General features: G+C 47.2%; 1 protein-coding gene across 2 annotated transcripts in view; it reads right to left on the bottom strand.

Moving 5' to 3' along the window:
• Positions 1 to 22,740, bottom strand: part of TP53I13 (tumor protein p53 inducible protein 13) — a 71,784-nt gene that overhangs the window by 4,393 nt on the left and 44,651 nt on the right. For both annotated transcript variants that reach the window (XM_069226239.1, XM_069226240.1), the window contains 3 exons: positions 17,269 to 17,397; positions 8,623 to 8,775; positions 2,523 to 3,885 (listed from right to left, as the gene is read on the bottom strand). In XM_069226239.1, the coding sequence (XP_069082340.1) occupies positions 2,523 to 3,885; positions 8,623 to 8,775; positions 17,269 to 17,397 (1,645 nt within the window). The remainder of the gene's footprint in view (positions 1 to 2,522; positions 3,886 to 8,622; positions 8,776 to 17,268; positions 17,398 to 22,740) is intronic.

Here is a 22,740-nt window from a genome sequence, read left to right as displayed (position 1 = left end):
CCTGGACTCACATCAGTGCGGAGGAGACCAAAGCTACCATGAACACCATCCACTCCGGTGCCCCCTCGGAGCCCTGCCCCCACTTCATCTTCAACAAAGCCGACGACATCATCGCCCCGCATCTCCAGACAATCATCAACAGCTCATTTGCTTCTTCCACCTTCCCCGAGAGCTGGAAACATGCGGAAGTCAACGCCCTCCTGAAGAAACCTACGGCGGACCCCAGCGACCTGAAGAACTTCCGCCCCATCTCGCTCCTCCCCTTCCCTGCCAAAGTCATTGAGAAGACCGTCAACAAGCAACTGACCAACTTCCTTGAAAACAACAACCTACTCAACCCCTCCCAGTCCGGATTCCAAGCCAACCACAGCACAGAAACCGCCCTCATCGCAGTCACAGATGACATCAGAACTCCGATGGACAACGGAGAAACAGTCGCCCTCATCCTCCTCGACCTCTCGGCGGCCTTCGACACCGTCTGCCACCGAATCCTAATATCCCGCCTCCGCTCCACCGGTATCCAAGGACAGGCCCTGGACTGGATCACTTCTTTCCTCTCTAACCGCTCCCAAAGAGTCTACCTGCCTCCGTTCTGCTCAGACCCCACCGAGATCATCTGCGGCGTCCCACAATGCTCCTCGCTCAGCCCGACGCTCTTCAATGTCTACATGAGCCCCCTCGCCGACATCGTATGCAAACACAATATCAACATCACCTCCTAAGCCGACGACACTCAGCTGATACTTTCCCTCACCTGATACTTTCCCTCACCAAGGAACCAACCAACGCCAAGACCAACCTGCAAGATGGAATGAAAGACGTCGCAGAATGGATGAAACTCAGCCGTCTGAAACTGAACTCAGACAAAAAACTGAAGTCCTCATCCTCGGAAACACCCCGTCCGCTTGGGATAACTCTTGGTGGCCCACAGCCCTTGGCACAGCACCAACCCCCTCAGACCACGCACGCAACCTCGGATTCATCCTGGACCCACTTCTCACCATGAACAAACAAGTCAACGCCGTATCTTCTTCCTGATTCCTCACTCTCCGCATGCTCCGAAAGATCTTCCGCTGGATCCCCGCCGACACCAGAAAAACGGTGATCCACGCCCTCGTCACAAGCCGCCTGGACTACGGAAACACCCTATACGCAGGAACCACCACAAAACTCCAAAAACATCTTCAGCGAATACAAAACACCTCCGCCCGCCTCATCCTCGACATACCCCGCAACAGCCACATCTCCGCCCACCTGAGACACCTGCACTGGCTTCCCGTCAACAAAAGGATCACCTTCCGGCTCCTCACCCACGCACACAAAGCCCTCCACAACAAGGGACCCGAATACCTCAACCGTCGCCTCAGTTTCTACACACCCACCCGTCAACTTCGCTCCGCCAACCTCGCACTCGCTGCGGTCCCTCGCATCCGCCGCACTACGGCAGGTGGGAAATCCTTCTCCTACCTGGCGGCCAAGACATGGAACTCCCTCCCCGCCAACCTCAGGACCACCCAGGACCACCTCGTATTTCGGAGGCAGCTCAAAACCTGGCTCTTCGAGCAGCAGTAACCCCCCTCCCCTAGCGCCTTGAGACCCTCACGGGTGAGTAGCGCGCTTTATAAATGTTTTGATTGATTGATATATTCACAACCATTTTGTCCTTCTGTACCCATGAAACGGGTTTGGCAAAATGTTTCCATCTTGCCCACCATCCAGATCAATATCCACAAAGGACTGCAACGCCCACTGCACTTCTCCATGTGAGAGTCACGCTTCCTTCCTGATACCGGTGCCTCACCAGTGAGCCCTTTGCCCTCCACTGTTCTGCACACTCGAGGTAGAGACCAAGTTATGCACGAGTCGATCTCCCACGTAGGAATGGGAAACACTATTGAAGTTTCGGGAACAAGACTTCTTTAAAACCTCTCCTCCGGAAGATCCCCTGTAAAATACTCCATAGACGCCATTATCTTGATTTATCCCATTTGAGTTTGTCAATCATATTCCTGTTGTGGGTAAATACCCGTGGACGAGGTCTAATATTGCATTTTTTTCCCAAGCTCGAGTTTTTCAAAGTGGTATACTAATGAAGAAAACAAAGAACTCAATGTATTCTGTCCCTTAAAGTGAACAGTGCTACGGGGCTTTGTGCAAAATGAGTTTAAAACATTACTATAAACATAAATCGGTTTAGATGTTACACAGAATTTTCACTGAATGTCTAACAGAAGTATAATAATATAAATGTTATAATGAAACTGGAAAATGGTAACATACTAATTTAAGCAAATAAAACGTCTGAAAATACGATTAGGCTTTACTCACAGTTGGCCCCTACATGATTTCATCAAAACCCCATTACATGTATGGTATAAGTTATTTATTTAAAGTAGCAAGCAATGAAATGGAGACTGACATTGCCAAAATCATGCATCTGGACTTTTGTCCCAAGTGTCAGCCTATAAAAGGGTTTCCAATCAGTTGGTGTGCCCTTACTAGATGATGCATGAGCTGCTTACCGGACACAGTCTCCTGTCCTTCGTGGTCGCTGTCAGGTGCCCAGTATAAGCTCTCGCTCTTCCGGAACTTTCTCCACAGCCTGGTGTATAACACAGCAAGGGTTAGCAGAACAAAGAGGAATGTCAGTGCTGCTGCAGCCCAGGCAGCTTCTTCTGTACGAGGGGTCCTCACAAACATGTCCACAGCAGCACGTGGTACCTCGTGACCACTTTGAATATGTTTCGTGCTGCCCAAGACCCCCGCCTGTGCCAAGGCCTGGTGGTTGTCTGAAGAGCCCACTGGACAATTACACTGTTCCTTTTTAGCACTCCTTCCTTCATCTTTCTCCACCACTTTGGTGGACATGGTACTGCTATTTCTGGAATCTGGGACTTCCAGTTTGGAAGCACCATCCTTCACATCTTTGGAAGGAGTGGAAGAGTGGCCATCGTCTATGGCCAACCCTTGTCCTTCATGCCTTACCAAGTTTGAACTGTTCCCAGTTTCCCTTTCTTTGTCAGACTCGGAGGAAGCATGATTCTGGGAGGAGTCCATGGATTCTGCCATAGGTACTGAAACATTCACCGTGACAAGTCCACTCTTCTGAGAAGTTTGCAGATTGGAGCCTCTCTCACGAATGTCCACCTTTTCATGCAAATTGCCTATCGGTGACAACTGGGTTGGAGAGGTCATTTGAAGGCTCATCACATTGTGAGGCACAGGTGCAGTACCTTGTGAACTTCCTTCGGTCCCGTTGTACTTCTGTCCTGCTGTTTTCTCCTGCTCCTTGCTGTCACTGAAGCTATCTCTACTTCTAATCTCGGCACTGTCATTTGTAGAGTTACCGGTGTACCCAGATTGCTTCACAGCAGATCTTCTGCTTTCCTCCTTGCTTTGAATGTCCTTGTTATTTTGTGCCTCCCTAGGAACAGCTGTAGCATTCTTTGTCTCTTCCAGACGAACACCCTCTTGCTCGCTATCTTCTGATACAAACTGCATGCCTTTGGGCTTGCTATCAATACCCCAACCACCTGTTGACCTAGGGCTCCCTACTTCTTGTCTGACTCCATCATCTAGAGACATGGGGTGATTTATGGAAGCAGGTGGGTGTTTATGAACCAAACTGTTTGATTGAGTAGTAGGTACAGCAGCCTCGCTGACTCCCACATCATCTCCAGGGCGCCCTTCATGGCGTTCTCTTGGAGGATCCGATGTTGAAACATTGTTCAAAAACCCCCTGTTAGTTACAGGATCTGGCGGTACTGCCCTTTTTCTTTTCATCATCTTGTTGCGGATTATGGTCAATCGTTTCACTTCCCGACTCCTTTCTTTAGTGACTGCAATGTCCTGGGGCAGATTAAAGCTCTTCTTCAGCATCTGAACCTAACAAATGAAAAAGAAACATACAGATTAACAAGAACTGAGGCATCAGGCACCTAATTTCCTGCACTCCATCAGGAAGGGGCATGCAACTTTGGTCCACTCCTCCCAGGTAGCCTATCTGGTTTCTGTCTCAAGTTCTTACGAGAACCTCCCTATTGCTTAACCTCTCTTAACCAGCATCCGATTAGAACACTTTTGAACCTGTCTGCAGTGAGCGTCCACCACACAGATTCTGTTTTATTATTTTAAATGTATTTCCAGACTAACGTTAACGACTACACTTACAGAAATAAAAAAGCTTGCTTATTTATGTAAAAATAATAATGCACATATTTAATTAAAATAAAATGTGAACAAGAGGGCACATAACTAGAGATATCTGTAAACATGGGTTCAGCTCCATAAACGTTTACAGAACTTCCCCATATGTCAACTACGCTTGAATCCTAGACATATCATAATTTTCACACCTGCCAAACTAGCTATCTCTGACAATGAAAATGTTACAAACACATTCGTTTTAAGTGGGGTCTTCTAGTTTTTTAGCCCCACTAAGTTTCCCATTATCCAACCACTTAAGAACTAAGATCTGTCTGTAGCTGCCCAATTCCGGGATACGGAGAATGGACTCAAAATTATATATTTTTTTCTCTACTGCCAGATCTTTACCCTGTTCCCACCACAAGCCACAACATTTAGAGATCAACATAATCTTATTAGAATTTTCGGCTGAACCAACCAGAGACAAAAACCCAGCTGCTGCTGCCCTGCCCCCCCCCCCCTCCTCTCTCTCGCACCGCACTCCCGCCGCTGCTGCCCCCATGGCCCGCTCCCTTTTTTGTGCCGCTTTTTGCCCCCGCTCCCACCTGTCCTCTCCTCCCCCTCACCTCCCTACTTAATGGCGGCTGCTGGGCCAAAGGCAAGCCTGTCTGCGCCCGTCCACGCCGGGACTGCGCTGAGCGCCAGAACCCCTGGCTCTCGTCCTCCAACCCCCGCTGGCACGTCTTCACTCCGACGCCGCCACCCTCCACGCCCTCAACACCAGCCGCTCTCCCGCCTGCCTTCAAGCCTCCCCGCAGACCACCCGCGGACCCTTCTCCTGTTGGAAATGCACCTTCTCCAGCCTCTATGCCAACGACCCACCAACCAAAGCAGGACGCAGCCATCTCAGATTAATCTCCTTAACACCCACTCAGTCCACAAGCACGCAGTAGAGCTATGGAATCTACTCGACTCAGCCTCCCCAGACATCACCTTCCTGACCAAGACCTGGATAAAGCCCTCCTCAGCGCCTGACATCACCGTAGCCATACCGGACGGCTACAAGATCACCTGCAGGGACCGCTCCAACAAACCAGGGGGAGGCATCGCCATCATCCACAAGAACACCCTCAGGATCACGATCAGCACCACCGAACACCTGCACTTCCAAATCTACACTGACCCAAACACCACCCTCCGAGGGACCCTCATCTAAAGTCCCTCCGGCCCCCGACAGCAGTTCAGCGACTCCATCACCGACGTCATCAGCATGCACACTCTTGCATCCACTGACTACATACTCCTCAGGGACTTAAACTTCCACCTCGAGAACACCAATGACAACAACACCGCCACCCTGCTCGACAACTTCTCCAACCTCGGCCTCAAACAGCTCGTCACAACACAGACCCACTCCGCAGGACACACACTCAACCCTATTTTCTCCGCCTGCAATCACATCTCCTTCAGCCACACCACCGAACTCCACTGGACAGATCACCGCTGCATCCACTTCTCCTTCAAGAAACCAACAACACACCACCACCCACAACAGATCCCCCACTGCAATAGGAACAAGGTCACTGAAGATCAACTTATCGCAACTCTCTCCCAGAACCCACCCATCGACGCCACCAACACTGACGCAGCTGCCCGCAACTTCAGGCAATGGATCGACACTTGTGCCAATACTCTCACCCCGATCAAGAATTCCTCCAACAGACGCACCAACAGAAGAGCCTTATGGTTTATCGCTGACCTCCACGAATCTAAGCAAACCTGCCGTAGACTTGAAAAAAAGTGGCGCCAAGATCAGACTCTGGACAACCACACAGCCTTCAAAAACACCTTCTGCAGACACCACCAACTCATCCGAACCACCAAGAGAACCGCCTTCAAAGACCGAATTAACAACAACGCACACAGCCACAAGGAGCTCTTCAACATCGTGAAGGAACTCTCCAACCCCAGCTCCAACGCCACCGACATCCTACCATCTCAAGACCTCTGCGAATCCCTAGCCTCCTACTTCCACTGCAAGATTGCAGACATCCACAACAGCTTTAGCACCCAGACCCCCCCAGCAACCACCAACACCACAGATTCACCTCCGACCAACCTCCTGCTCTCCTGGACCCCCGTCAACGACACCATCGAAATCATGAAGACCATCCACTCCAGCTCACCATCTGACCCCTGCCCTCACCACATCCTCAACAAAGCAAACTCCGTCATTGCACCCCAACTACGAAAGATCATCAACAGCTCCTTCGAGTCTGCCACCTTACCGGAGAGCTGGAAACACGCCGAGATCAACATCCTCCTCAAAAAACCCAAGGCGGACCCAAAGGACCTCAAGAACTTCCGGCTTATCTCCCTGCTCCCCTTCCTGGCAGAAGTCATCGAGAACACTGTCAACAGACAACTGACCCACTCCCTCGAGGAGAACTGCACCCTGGACCCTTCCCAATCCGGATTCCACAGCAACCACAGTACCAAAACTGCCCTCATCGCCGCCACCAACGACATCAGAACCATACTGGACAATAGCGAAACCGCGGCCCTCATCCCCCTGACCTTTCGGCCACATTCAACACCGTCTGCCACCACACCCTACACTCACGCCTCAGCACTGCAGGAATCCGTGACAGAGCCCTGGACTGGGTCACCTCCTTTCTCACCGGCAGGACCCAGAGAGTCCGCCTTCCCCCCATTCCGCTCGGAGGCCATCAAAATCATATGCGGCGTACCCCAGGGTTCTTGCCTCAGCCCGACCCTCTTCAACGTCGACATGGCCCAGCTCGCTAACACCACCCAATCCCAGAACCTCAACATCATCTCATATGCCAACGACACCCAGCTGATCCTCTCCCTCACCAAGGACTCCGCCAAGACCAACCTCCATGAAGGAATGAAGGCTATCGCCGAATGGATGAAGAACAGCTGCCTCAAACTCAATTACGACAAGACGGAAGTCCTCATCTTCGGCTCAAACCCCTCAGCATGGGATGACTCCTGGTGGCCTGCCACTCTCAGAGCCGCTCTGACTCCCACCGACCACGCACGCAACCTAGGATTCATCTTGGATTCCTCATTATCCATGGCCGAGCAAGCCAACGCGATATCCTCCTCTTGCTTCAACACCATCTCCGCATGCTCCAAAAGATCTACAAATGGATCCCCACCATACCAGAAGAACAGTCACCAAAGCCCTCGTAAGCAGCAAACTGGACTATGGCAATGCCCTCTACGCAGGAACCACGGCCAAACTCCAGAAGAGGCTGCAAAGCATCCAGAACCCCTCTGCACGCCTCATCCTGGACATCCTCCGCCACTGCCACATCACAGGCCATCTGAGAGACCTGCACTGGCTCCCAGTTAATAAGAGAATCGCGCTCACACAGCACTGCACAACACCGGACCAGAATACCTCAACAGACGGCTCTCCTTCTACACCCCGACCCGGCATCTCCGCTCCGCCAACCTCACCCTTGCAACTGTCCCACGCGTCCGCAGAACTACAACCGGCAGCAGATCATTCTCGGACCTCACCGCCAAGACGTTGAACACTCTTCCCACCCACCTGCATCAGACCAAAGACCTCCTTACCTTCAGGAAACTTCTCAAGACCTGGCTCTTCGAGCAGTAGCAGCACCTACCCCCCTTCCTCCACCCCACCTAAGCGCCTTGAGACCCTCACGGGTGAGTAGTGTGCTTTACAAATTCCGGATTGATTGGTCTAAATCTTCTATCCTGTCTTCCACACACCCATTCATGACACTCCTGTCAAATTTTAAGAAGTAGTTCAGACATAATATATATATTTTTTTTATTAGTCCTGGGAGAATACACCCTTGCTCCCTTTTTCAGAACCTTCATAGTTGCTGCGGTGCTTTCAAGCAACTTCATGCTACTGCTAAACCCTTATTCAAACAAATCTGTAATCAGCAATTGCATTCCCATGTAAAGATGATCACTCTCAATCCAATTAGCTGCCTCTACGTTACCCAACACCAGTTTATTTTATAATAAAGGGTCTAATAATCCTAACAAAAAGGATTGACTGGCAATTCAAAGTCATAGCAGTCCACAATATTGACTCCTATTGTTTTGTACCACTCTGCCTCCTCACGATGAATTAGCATCCACGGTGTGTCAGATGTGAATTTGGCTGTCACTTTACCCTTACCAGGCTAGCACGTCTCTAAAAACACAGTCAAATAGGTTACTAGCTGTGGGGCAAAAAACAAGAATGAGGTATTTTGGCTCCTCTCTAGTGGTGAAGAAATATCTAAAGCCCCTCCTGTTGTAATTCAGCCTCTTTACTAAGATCCCACAACTACATTCTGCAGAGGAATCAGCTAGGCAAACTGAATCTTCTCATACCTGTTCTTTCAAAGAGTGCTCTTGGATAATTGGTCTCACCTTAAATTATGGATTCAGATAAAGCCTCTGGTCATTCTCATTAAGACTCACCATAGCTGGACGTATAAGGAGGTAGTCGTAAGTATTGCCTTTATGTCCATATTTTGAGGTGTGCCGAGTGTTCTCATGCAGCCATGTCAATGCCTCAGTCACATTGATCTGCTGCATTTCAAGTGTTGCAGCCCAGGAGGCCAAAGCAAGTGGCTGGCGAAAAGCAGGGGAAAAAGACAAATGATCAGTTGTGGTCAAACCAAGACAGACTCACAGGCCTAATGAAAAATCCAGAGACGTGAGATACACCATATCTACTAAGTGGCAAAACAGATGGCTTGCACAACAGGAGAGCCAAGTCCTTTCAATAATCAAAGAAATGACAGAATCATAATGAACTACTGTTACAGATGCCAACTGTGGTTGTGTGGATATGATGACTTACAAACAACATGCTACATACTCAGTAAGTTGGTCCATCTCCCTTAATAGTCATCGATTCTGTAAGCCCAGCACAAGCCAGCATAAAAATGTTCTCAGAGCTAATGTAATTGACAAGCTTTGACCCATTACATTAAAGAGACCAAATGGGATGGGTTCTGCACCTTCTATCTTATATCTATTCCTAACTCCCCCTTGGTAGGTCAAGAGCAAAGTGTCCTCAACAGGACAGGCAAGGTTCTGCGCATTAAAACCCAACAAAAGCCACCCTAGGCTAAATTAGGGCTAGGAATGAGTGTTCCTGGTCTAGCAGACTGCCCCTCCTCAAGTCTGTGATGCTGCTGTACATCGAGAACCCAAGCTCCTTAGGAAATCAGCAGTCCACAATTCCCCACTACTCTCAACTGCACTCCAAGTTTCTTTTCTGCTGTGGGTCTGAAGGTAAACATGGCAATGATGGAGAGACAGCATCAACAGACTGACTTTGATACAAAGGTCTCTCTCTTGCCTAACTGTATCTCTATATACAATGATTACTAACTTTCAGGCCTTTTAACTCCTCTGGGCCAACTTCATCCTCCCACTTGTACCTCATTCTTTCCTCACTTCCTAGCGCACTCTCATGCTTCCCACCACACCTCTCCTGCTCCCTCCCTACATTTTGGTGTCAAGCTGACCAGACACCTAAAGCCGGTTAACCTCCAGGCAGGAGTGCTGACTGCCACCAAACATTTTCTGCCATTTTAAGGATCTAACGTTGTGAAAACACTAGCTCCGGCAGGAAGAAGTACACAGCTCCACACCCTTAGTGCCAGAAGAATTTTTTTTATCAAACTGTACATCTGCCATCTGCAAGAAGTCAGTCACACATACACAGTTTGTGCTTTGTATGGTTAGGGTGTCTTTGGGTTATCTCAGAGGCTTGGGGCACTAGTGAAGTCTGTAACCCCATGCATTAAAAAAACAGATATTCAACGACAGGACTAAACACTATGATCACAGTGTGCATGACAGGGCTGCGGCTAGCAACCCAGCCAATCATCATGCAGACTGTGTGGTGACTGTCCATACTGCAATTCAAATCAGAGAGACGGAAAGACTGAGGGAGAGTGAATGAAAGAGACACTGAGTGAGAGTATGTGTTTTTCTATTTATCTATCTGTGATCAATGATAATCATCCGGCTCACTAGTGGCATAATGATTGCCAAGCTAGACATAAAGAAGTGTCCATGCCATGATGATATCCACCATGGCATAATGCTGACCCAGAAATGATGGTGGTAGTTTTTGCCATACTGCCGGCATGGCTTTCATAAAGCTGTCTACTCCTGACATAACCTTTTCTTGACCACACCTAGAAGATTGCTGATGTCTGGACACAACCAGCCCCATAGCTGTGCACCCATCAGCCTGATGGACTTCCTTCCATACTACATGTGGTTCAAACTTGCTTGCATAGTAATTTTGCCTGGCTAGATCTCAGGATGGCTAGACATGTACGGTGGAAATGCCTGTAACTATTCGGGACCAAGACCCTCGTGCATTTTGAAGCCAGTACACCAAAGTGTTAATTGTATTCTTTGAGCCACTAGAAGTCAGTGGATGTCTTTGAAGGCCTGTGGGATCTGAGACCATTTCCTGAAGTTGGGCAGAGACTAGCTAGTTTTTTTAGGGCTTTAGTGTAGACAATTTTGTAGTAAAAGAGCCCCAACGCCATGGAGAATCTGGTCAGTTAAACGCAGTGTTGAACGTGGGGTAGTGGGGAAGATCCTTCAGAGTAGAACAATAGGATATGATGCTCAAAGGAAAACCTCTTGTCACTAGGTCTTTTACTGCATGAATAGGAGTGGTGACTAATTGATGAATTATGTCCTAATTTTGGTATTAGAGCTGTTGAGACATAGTGTAGGAAAATGGCTCCCTGTTGCAGTTACCCCCCACTTTTTGCCTGATATTGATGCTGACTTGACTGAGAAGTGTGCTGGGACCCTGCTAACCAGGCCCCATCACCAGTGTTCTTTCACTAAAAATTTAACATTGTTTCCACAATTGGCACACCCCTGGCACACAGATAAGACCCTTGCAAAAGGTACCAGTGGTACCAAGGGCCCTGTAACCAGGGAAGGTCCCCAAGGGCTGTAGCATGTGTTGTGCCACCCTAGGGGACCCCTCACCTAACACAGGCACACTGCCATTGCAGATTGTGTGTGTTGGTGGGGAGAAAAAGGCAAAGTCAACATGGCATCCCACTCAGGATGCCATGCACACAAAATACTGCCTGTGGCATAGGTAATTCACCCCTCTAGCAGGCCTTACAGCCCTAAGGCAGGGTGCACTATACACAGGTGAGGGCATAGCTGCATGAGCAATAGGCCCCTACAGTGTCTAAGTCCATTCTTAGACATTGTAAGTACAGTGTGGCCATATTAAGTATATGGTCTGGGAGCTTGTCAAAAACTAACTCCATAGCTCCATAATGGCTACACTGAATACTGGGAAGTTTGGTATGAAACGTCTCAGAATAAACAACCCACACTGATGCTAGTGTTGCATTTATTACAAAATGCACACAGAGGGAATCTTAGAAGATGCCCCCTGAATTTTACCCAATCCTTCAGTGCAAGAGTGAATGGTCTGTGCCAGCCTGCCACTGAGACGAGTTTCTGCCCCCCTGGGGTGAGAACCTTTGTGCTCTCTGAGGACAGAAACAAAGCCTGCACTGGGTGGAGGTTCTTCTCACATCTCCCTGCAGGAACTGTAACACGTGGCGGTGATCCTCAAAGGCTCATGCCTTTTGCTGCAGCACCCCAGGGCATCCCAGCTAGTGGAGATACCCGCCCCTCCCGCCACTGCCCCCAGTTTTGGCAGCAAGGCTGGAGGAGATAATGAGAAAAACAAGGAGGAGTCACCCACCAGTCAGGACTGCCCCTAAGATGCCCTGAGCTGAGGTGACCCCTGCCTTTAGAAATCCTCCATCTTGAGATTGGAGGATTCCCCCTATAGGATTAGGGATGTGCCCCCCTCCCCTCAGGGAGGAGGCACAAAGAGGGTGTAGCCACCCTCCAGGACAGTAGCCATTGGCTACTGCCCTCCTGACCTAAACACACCCCTAAATCTAGTATTTAGGGGCGACCCAGAACCCAGGAAATCAGATTCCTGCAACCTACAACAACAAGGAGGACTGCTGACCTGAAAGCCCCGCAGACACTACGGAGATGACAACTGACTTGGCCCCAGCCCTACCAGCCTGTCTCCAGACTCAAAGAACCCTCACAGCGACGCATCCGACCGGGACCAGCGACCTCTGAAGCCTCAGAGGACTGCCCTGAACCAAAGGACCAAGAAACCCCAGAGAACAGCGGCACTGTTCAAAAACAGCAACAACTTTGCAACTTTCTTGCAACTTTCAAAGACTTCCCTGATCCCACCGGAAGCGTGAGACTTGACACTCTGCACCCGACGCCCCCAGCTCGAGCTCCAGAGAACCAACACTGCAGGGAGGACTCCCAGGCGACTGCGACCTTGTGAGTAACCCGAGACAACCCCCCTGGACCTCCACAGCGACGCATGCAGAGAGGATCCAGAGGCTCCCTCTGACCGCGACTGCCTGGAACAAAGAACCCGACGCCTGGACCAAGCACTGCACCCGCAGCCCCCAGGACCAGAAGGAACTGAACTCAAGTGCAGGAGTGACTATCAGGCGACCCTCTGCCTAGCCCAGTCAGTGGCTGGCCTGAGAAGCCACCCTGTGCCCTGCCTGCACCGCTAGTGTGACCCCTGGATCACTTCATTGATTCCTATTGAAAACCCGATGCCTGCTAAGCACACTGCATCCGGCTGCCCCTGTGCCGCTGAGGGTATGTTTTGTGTGCCTACTTGTGTCCCCCCCCAGTGCTCTACCAAACCCCCCTGGTCTGCCCTCCGAAGACCTGTTGGCAGACTGGAACCGGAGAACCGTTGTTCTCCATAGGTACCTATGTGTTTTGGGCCCTCCTTTGACCTCTGAACCTGACCGGCCCTGTGTTGCTTGTGCGGTGACTTTGGGATTGGCTTGAACCCCCATCGGTGGGCTGCCTATGCCCAGGAACTTGAACTTGTAAGTGCCTTACTTATCTGACAAACTAACCAATACTTACCTCCCCCAGGAACTGTTGATTTTTGCAGTGTCCACTTTTAAAATAGCTTATTGCCATTTTAACTAAAACTGTGTATGTTACTGCTCTAATTCAAATTCCTTACATATCTGTCTGGAGTACTTGTATTTACTTCAAATCTTGAATCTTGTGGTTTTTAAAATAAATTAAGAAAATATATTTTTCTATTTAAAAACTATTGGCCTGGAGTTAAGTTGTTGAGTGTGTGTTCCTCATTTATTGTCAGTGTGTACAACAAATGCTTAACACTACCCTCTGATAAGCCTACTGCTCGACCAGACTTCCACAAAATAGAACATTTGAATTATCTAATTTTGCCACTATCTTACCTCTAAGGGGAACCCTTGGACTCTGTGCGCACTATCTCTTACTTTGAGATAGTATATACAGAGCCAACTTCCTACACATGGGTAACACTCTTCTCTTTTAGCCAATTGCTTATATGTCTGTATGTAGTGTGTAGTAATTGCCAGGAGTTTTCCAGACAATGTACAGCCTGCAACGGCTATAATACAACGATGTTATCAGCTCATGTCAGAGAATCTAGACCTTTAGGAACAGAATTTGCATACTCCCCCCATCAAATGGGTTCATAGTTCTGATCTGACTGAGCACAAGTTGGCCTATGTGACGTTAGTATGCTATTTAAAAGTGATTTCCCCTTTTATCATTAGTTCCTAGACATCCATATGATCAATGGGTGATGAATAGTTGAAAAAAGCAACTCATCAGAGCATAAACCCAACATCCACCTCCAGACAGTCACTGTGTGATGACAACCTCAATTCAGAAAAGGGCATACCATGTTGCCTCCCCTTCTTTCTCCAAGGGAACAAGGCTGTCTGGATATCATGCTCCGAGTGTCCTAAATTCTCATATATGCTTTCATGACATAAGTTGCACCATTGGTAAACTGGGTGTCATACAGTTGCTCCTAACATACCCTTGCCAACCTTCCACCGTCCAAATGAGAAGGTGTTGTTGTTCCATACATCCATTAGCTGCTGTTGCACTGCTCAGACACTACCTGATCAACATCCAGATATAGCTGAAAACATTCTCAACTCTGAATGGGATAAAACCAGAAGTTATTTTGAAGTGCAAAGGAAACATTGAAACCCCCAAAGTGTTGCAAGTCTCACAGCTGCAGCTTTTACCAAACCCTGTGCAATGATCAGCTGCCTTTTAGCTAAGGTCGCACCATACAAATATCACATACATGCATATATAGCCTTGAATAATCCTTCCTTTTTATTGTTTGTCAGCAAGATAGACCATATTAGAATTGCCTGGTAACTGAAACATAACTATTGTAATGTGCTTGAGCTCGGTCTTTCCTACATGGCAACCAAAAAACGACATGCCATTGAAAAGTAATGTAGTTGGGGTATACTTCTGTGAGCTGCCATTCACTAGCTATTTCCTTTCCTATTCTTTTTAGGTATCGTCTATAGACAGCTGTCATTGAAAGGTCTATTGTGTACAATATCAGTATTTATAGTGGGTTTGGTCAGCCCACTGCTTATCATTAGCTGGCTTTCCTGTCGCTCTTATTTGCTTGCTTCTTATTCAATGGTTTTCCTTTCTCTTCTTGTGTTTGTCTGTCCCCTGGAGCTTACTTGCTTCACCATCCTTTTGATGAGATGAGTTGCAAGCTTCCACTGCTTACATTCACAGAACTCCTTTTTTTAATTTTTCTTTGAACACTTCATGGGAGTGCACGTTTTCTTGTGTTCTCGCTTTCTCCCTATGTGCTGTTCTGGCTATAAGTGTTGCTGTCCCAGCCCCCAGCTTGTCTTTTGTTTCACCACCCTTCCGTATCCTGCTTTTTTAAAGTTTTATTTCCAACCACCACAGGGCTCCCCAATTGCTCCCCTATCCCTCATTGTGCACCACTGCAGCACTGAGCTGCTCCTCCCCATGCTCGTCTCTTGCTCTCTTCTTCCACCCTCTCCCAGTCACCATTTTTTTTTATTTACATTTTTTTCGGAGGGACAAAATATTTTTAATCTACCACTACCAGATGGGCATCTGACATTTTAGAATGGGAAGCTAAAGTTAAAAAAAAAAAAAAAGTCTGTCACAGTTTCATCACGCAAATGTGCTTTTGCATGGTAAAGCAAGCATGTGCACACCCCACCACACTGGGGCTAGCAATTTTCAAGGTTTTCTTGGTTTTGTTTTTGCTGATGCAGAGAATCTTTTTTTGTGTTTTCGCTCATGCTACGTAACATTGACAACAAGGATTGGCAAAGCCAAAAATGTCAATTAGCTACAATCAAAGGTGTGACATAATGACTTTGTCCATGCCTGTTTTCCATTATGGTGGTGCACCCACAGAAACATAAGCAGAGACTATCGTTTGAAATCTGCCAATGCACTTCTCTAGTGAGCTACTTTATGGCACTATTCAATGGATGTCTGCCTCTCTGTGGCATGACATTAAAGAAACGGAGACCACATTGACACAACACAATGCAGCCAAGCTGCTGTGCTTCATAGAGGAGGCACATAGAGAGAAACTTCAAAGAGGCCTCAGTCAGCCCCATACTTATTGTCCCTTCATGAGATGTAGGGTTCCCGCACAGGTCAGCCCCTAACCCATCAAACCCATAATGGATCTAAACCCAGATCCAAAGAGAGACAATGCACACCCCAGTCAGGGAGCATTTTACTCATAGCTGAAGGGAATTACAGGACCCCATTTGAGGGTGACAGGACCACAACCATGGTAGTCTGGGTTGTTTGCTTCTGGTGTCCGCCTTACTATAGCTCAGCAAATACGGCATAGTGCAACCCCGCCGCACTTGACTCTCCCGGCCACGAGGGGAAGCAATCACATGTTTTACAGGTAGGTAAAAGAGACTCAACAGTCAAAAAACAAGCAGAATAATTAATTGTGAAGCTCAGTACGTGCCTTAAAAAACAGAGTGGCACTTTAACGCCATTGCAAAACTAAATACTACATTCATCAATGGGAACTCAACTGCGGGACTATAAACCCATCTACTAGTAAAGTGTTAGAACCTCTATAATGCCCTCTCCCAGTTCCCATGGTCTCCCTGATACTGACCAGATCTAGCAGACATAAATGGTCATAGGTAACAATCAGGAACAGGTGTGAGTTCTCAAAGAGACGATCATGTTAGAGAACCCGTAGGTCAGTTCTTTTCGATTTTGAGCAAAATAGTTAAAACTGGCAAACTTTAATTTTCACAGAAAAAGATAAATACTACCACATGTCTTGCAGAACATAAGAGTAATATCCATACTAACTGTCAAAAATCTAATGTGGCTAAACACTCTGCAGAATTCTCACATAATAAAAATTAACTGAGTTTTGGCAAGGGTATGCCCACACGTGGGTCCCTTGCTCACTTTGAACACTGGATTCAAGCTAGCCTGGATGAGGAGGGGTGATACCTATAAACATGTCCCAGGAGGCTTGTTTCAGATCCAGGAGAACTTGGCTTGGCACTTCGGGCTGGACTGTTCCCATGGAGAGCAGGGTCAAGAGTAATTTGCATATGGCTGGGTCCAAACTGGAGTGACGTGGCGAGCAAAATAACAGTGGATTAAACCCAGATCTGTGACTGGGGTGAGTGTTTGAAACATTTTAACACTCCGTCCATTTTATTTTGGTTTTGCTATGCAATGTAGACACATCCTTCGTGCACTGTAATAGCTCTCACAGCAGATAAAGATAATGCTGGCTCCAAGCAAGAGTATCCAAAACATAGTCACAATGAAGTGTGAAAGCTATGCACCTGGACGTCATCAGCTTTCCTGAATAGCTAATTCAGGAAAGCCCTGCCTAGAAACTTTGTCACCTGAACAACAAAAACAGCAACCCCCACCCCTCACCCCGACCACCCACCAAAAGGGAGTGCCCAGGAAGAACTAATCAGTAGCCTCTTGCTATCAAGGCCACAGATTCATTTCTAAAGGCACCCCTGGGTCCATCCTCCCTCACTTCGGTGTCCGTCACTTCCGGCCAGCCACAGGAATGCAGACAATACACTTTTACTGTCAGGGAAAGCTGTAATACTCCATTGTGTACCATGCTTAAACAGGGGCAATCCAAACAGAAATTTAAAGGGATCCTCTTACTCGCTCTTTGGTGAGACCGACGTGAGGAGTGATAATGTGCTTGTAGTAGTAGGTACGGGCAAAGAGGCAGAGATCTTCTTTTAGGGCTGGATTCACACATGGATGGTACAGAAAAGCCACAGCTCCATGCTGGAAAATAACAAATGAGCAATTAAAGGTTAAACATATATATGTACAACTTTATTTCCAATGGCATATAACCACTCGCGCTAAGCTGCTGGCAGATGGGATGTGGGCTACACGATGTGCCCGATGTTTGGGCTGTGCTCATTAGCATCACAAGCTGTGGCATGGTAGTACCCTGTCAGCAGACCATGTAAACTAAATACCACCGGCAGACAATTGTCACATTTACTCACTGTAGATTACAATGTATGTTAAACAACTAATTTTCAGGACCTTCAGAGGCAGTAGCTCCACTGTTTTTTGGCAGCTATCATTTATGTCTTAGCTAGAGAAACGACTTTTCCAAACATTTCAGTCTTCACTCTATGCACACATTTCAAAGCTGATCGAATCCACCCCAAGCACACACTACAAACCACATCAGGTAAGGATGGTCAAACAGAAAGTAGTGGCTGCAGTGGGACTAAAACAGTGGGAGACATGATGAGCACCTAAGATCTGAAGGAAGTACAGCTGCGGCACACTTGTAGAGGGCAGAACTAGCAGTGGTGTAGTCGGTGCAGTGGCACCAAGGCCCGGAGCAGGAAAGGTGCCCAATCTGTGCTGCACCACCTGGTGACGTGCCTTTCTGGGGCTAAGCTCTGTGCTTTCTCTTCAAAGAAGGGGAGTGAAGGGGCTTGGGTGTCAGTCACAGAGGAAGAGACAGGCGGCCGATGGCACTGGCACCGCCAGATCTGAATGGACGCAGTGCAGCTCGCATGTACTGAAACTATAAGTTTTCAAGCTGAGCAGGTTTGTAATTGATTGACTGCACAGGCAGTCATTCAATTACAAAGCAGCTCAGTTTACCTCAGCTGGACCGTGGTCATGCCAATGCCACACATGCTACGACCAGAAGTTTCTGGCTGGCTACTGTCATTGCTGCTCAAAGGTGTTTCAAGGGCAAATCATTTGAGAATAGAGGTAGTGGTGTTCGACACAGTGAGCGCGCCAGAGTGAGACAGAGGAATGACCTATGCAGGGCTACTGCAAGGACCATTGCACTCTAACCCAAATCCATCCCATGCCATGCACACGGCATGCCTGAAGAGTTCTGTAATCCAGTACCTTGGTACACAGTATCTATTTCTCTTCCTCAGTGAGTGAGGCCAAACCATGCCCCTCCCTCCTAAAGTTACAAATTCATTTGTGACACAATTTATTAAACCTAAATGCCTCAGTGAAGAAATGGACATTAAAACTAGTGAGGACATAGCCCTTAAATACCAACATCTCAGGGAGATGTCCCTAGCATGTCTTGCCTCAGAGAGGCCTTCAGACCCCACACCTGAGAGAAATGGAATGCTTTGGACCACCAGGCCTTAGCTGCAAGATGATCTTCAGACCACATGCTTAAGTTAAAACATGCCTTCCCTCTCCAGTGCCTCATTGAGGGAACTGCCTTTGGACCAATATCTTATTATGGAAAGAGCAATATGACTGTGCACTTCATTGTGGTGAAAGTCTTAACACACCCCTCATTCAGGTCACAGCCTACAAAGCCACGCCTCAGTGCAGAAAGCACATTTGAGAACCATGTCTCCATGATGAGAAACCATAGGGCCATACCACACTGAGGAAACGGCAGAAAGACTTTATATCGTAGTGCCACTGGGGCCTCAAACCTCAGTGATGAATGCCTTTAGAAACCAATGCCTCATTGATAACAGTTTCTTCTGACTACATGCCTCGGCGAATGCCATTTTGGGCCTAATATCTCATCAATATGATGATAAATCCTCTAACCTATTGGCTCATCTATGTCTCAATGAATATATAGCTATATAAGCTTGTGCGTCAATGAAATTATGGCTTAGATCATGGGCATTTCCAAACATTTTCCCAGGGACCAAAAAGTTTGGTCTGTGGTGTGACCAAGGGGCACACTGATTCCAGCAGGGTGGCGGTAGGGTGGAAGAGGTGCTGGGGGGTACGTTCATGGGGGTTGCAGCTGGGTGTAGGGGAAGCAAAGCATGAATATCTTGTGGCTGAATTGCACAATGCGAAACCAGAAAACCTGGGATCAATCCCAGCTTCCCCACTCAACTAAATTGTGTAGTCCTCGGTAACTGTTTTAGTTCACTTTCCCCCCTTTTTAGGTTGAGCCTAGGCAGTGCTTGCCCTGTCGCTTAGCGACCTGTTGTAGATGGTTTTTGAGGTTCAGCTCTACCCAGTCATTGTGATTTGTCTATACCAGTGTCTTTGAAAAATCCTTTCTTGCTACTGGGTAATCTTCCTCTTTGTTCTACCTTGTTTCTTTTTTGTGCCCTCCAAGGAGATTGGACCAACTACTATATAAATATACTGCTCACCATTTTACGATGTGTTCAGGGACTACTTTGATCTTTCATCTGGATTACTGGAGAGGAGTGCTCGTCTTTCTGAGATCTGCTGGAAACAGGTCTGTAAATCTTATCTGGTCACATTTGCTGTTCATTCCAAGACTTCCCTTGCTTTCCTCCCTTCGCCATGCTGTCTTTCTCATTTGTTTATTTATGAGTTACCGGTCCTGCCGCACAGAGACCAACTCCTGCTCCTCCATGGGCCGCAGCTGAGCCTCTAGGTCCGTTCGTTCTCCATACCTTGGAGACTGCAGCCCATGTCTGTGTTTCAGCTGTGTTTTTTTGCTGTAAGAATGTGTGCAGTACGGTACTGCCAGGACATAAGTACTGATATGTTCACAGGGTCTGCTGTCCTGAGGTAAGACCTGCTGCAAACAGGGAGCTTCAGTTTGTCTGGTTTCTTTTTTGGCTTCCTTGTCACTTTGCTATTGAAAGTAAGATGGATTTGTGCAATTTCTTCACTGTGGTATGCTTTCTGTACACTCTAGGACAGTCCGTGGTACCCATTGGAGAAGGGAGACCATGTGACTGAGAGGTGCCAATGTTACTCTTTTTGTGTGTCAAGACGCTGTTAGTTTCTGAAATAAATATTGGGAAACAGCGAAATGCAAAAGGTGAATTACTACGACAAGGCTGCAGTCTATGGTGATTACCTCTATCAAGGAGCAAATGATTTTGCTTATAATGCCACTCAGTTGCACTACCCCCAGCCCTCGCCGCTTGTGGAAAGAGAGTACCATTGACTGGCCTGTTCCCTGCAGTCCCCCGGCAGCACCGTTCCCCACCACAAAGCCAATGACATCACTGAGAGTTGTATGAGAGGTCTGGGGGCCCAAGCCAGCCAGAAGCCCAGTCTCATCCTGGACCCACAGGAACTCTACCAACCCCTGCCGCTGCCGCCCTCTGTGTCCCCACCACAGCATGTCGGCGGAAGCCCTGCCTCCTCCACCAAAGCCTCCAGCCTGGTGTCGCTCATCACATCCAAACAGATCTTCACATGGATAAAGGAGTCTTGTCAAAACCCCAATCCGATAACCGGCAGATCAATTTCAGGTAGCAGCATATTTCTACATAAACAGCCTTACAACTTTCTGTTGGCCACTTGTGAGACTTGTCATAAGTGCACGACACATGTTTGCTTCCAGTCAAGGTCAGGATGTGTGAGGTGTGTAACCATTAGCTGAAGTTTAAAGCCAGAGGTGTTAGACATGAAGGCTTGCCTCTGTGGGTATAAAGGCAGATATGAAAATGAGGCAATCAAAAAAGTATACCTCACATGTACTTGGTTCTTCCACTATACATACATTTTAAACTAGGAAACAACTTTCGCAGTAGGAGTTGGAGAATACTACATTTGAACCCACAGCAGAAACCAACTACACTTCGGTGCCAACAGTACCAAATCAGGGACTGCACACTTAATTCAATACAAATGCCGTATCCTGGGCCTCCCCTCAGTCAAATCCTGAGTTTCTGTTGATCGACTCTCATTCACCAAAGTAATTCCAATGTGCAAACAAATAGCCAGTGATGCTCTCTGTACCCTTAGAAGAATGGCACTTGCAACCCCATAAACAGTCTTTCCATTTGCAAAATGTCCACACTAAATGCCAATACAAGAATATCAAGAGCTCCATAACATTTGGGTCAGTTTTTACAGGCCTGCACCTCAACACCACTGCTCTAACAGCCCCAACAGCAAACAACTCATCCACAAATACACATTCATTTTCACACACAGATGCATAGTTTTTTTCTCTCTCTCTCTCCAGGCTCTCCACACACACAACGTATGGCCATACTGCCATTCGTAGACATTTTTAGCCAAATTTAATTCATTTCAGGAAGAAAAGAAAACATTTCGAAGTGGCACCACAATTGTAATCAACATGCATCCGTGGTAAATCTGACGAGCAATCGCAACATTTGCATTAATGGCATGCAAAACGACTTCTTTGTTCATTAGAAGCAAAACAAGCCCTGCTTTTCAATTCAGATGTACACATACACACAAACCATTCTAACAAATAAGCGGATTGACTTAGACATCTACAATTTTAATATAAAGTGAGCTGCCCGACAGAATGGTGCACTATCTGGTTTCATCATTTAAAACACATTGTAATCACTTGAATTCCCTCAGTGTAATGAATTCCCCATGGTAATTCCTCATTCTAAGACTTCTAGACAGTGCTAGCTGCTTCTTTGATCCATCTCGTAATTCCTCATTCTAAGTCTCCTAGGCAGTGCTGCAGCTGCATCTCTGGTCCCGTCAGTAACTCCTCCATTTTAAGTTCTCTAGGCAGTGCTGCAGGAATGTCTCTGTTCCCAGTGGTAATTCCCCATTCATAGTCCTCTAGACAGTGCTGCAGCTGCGTCGCAGTTCATACATCCTCTACACTCCAAACCAAAACAAATAGGTAAAATATATTGTCATTTACAACGCCAAATGCGCGACCTATTGCATTGCAAATGCATGTTCATCATTCTCACAGAAAAGAGGACCTCGAAATACATGACTTCAGGATGTGTGCTGTACAAAACCTTCTCCTGTGTTTGACTTAATAAATTATAATATATATTAGCACCCAAGCTACCCAAAGTTTGTACATAACATCGGACTTGCTTCTTAGTTCACTGTTGGCATTATTGCCAGGGTGGAGGGGAAGCATGACTTTCTATATTCATGTTTGAAAACTATCACTTTAAAAAAAAAACATACTTCTCAATGACCTGATATAATCTGATGTACTAAGGTGGAACTGTTCTGCATGTTAATGAAATACACTTTTTGAATTTTGAAGAAACTTTATCATATTCTTATACATTTGCTGCAAGATGTCTCTAGAATCAAAGGTGTACCTGAAGTTAAGCACTGCAGGACAATCTAGTTACTTTCTTTCTTTAACTTCAAGTAACCCTTAAATAAATGCTTGCCTGTTTATTGAGCATCTTTTTAATGGTA

Source organism: Pleurodeles waltl, chromosome 3_1 (genome assembly GCF_031143425.1).
Source record: "Pleurodeles waltl isolate 20211129_DDA chromosome 3_1, aPleWal1.hap1.20221129, whole genome shotgun sequence".
NCBI classification, from domain to species: domain Eukaryota; kingdom Metazoa; phylum Chordata; class Amphibia; order Caudata; family Salamandridae; genus Pleurodeles; species Pleurodeles waltl.
Note: the sequence above shows the minus strand (reverse complement) of the source record. Positions and strands in the feature narration are given on the sequence as shown.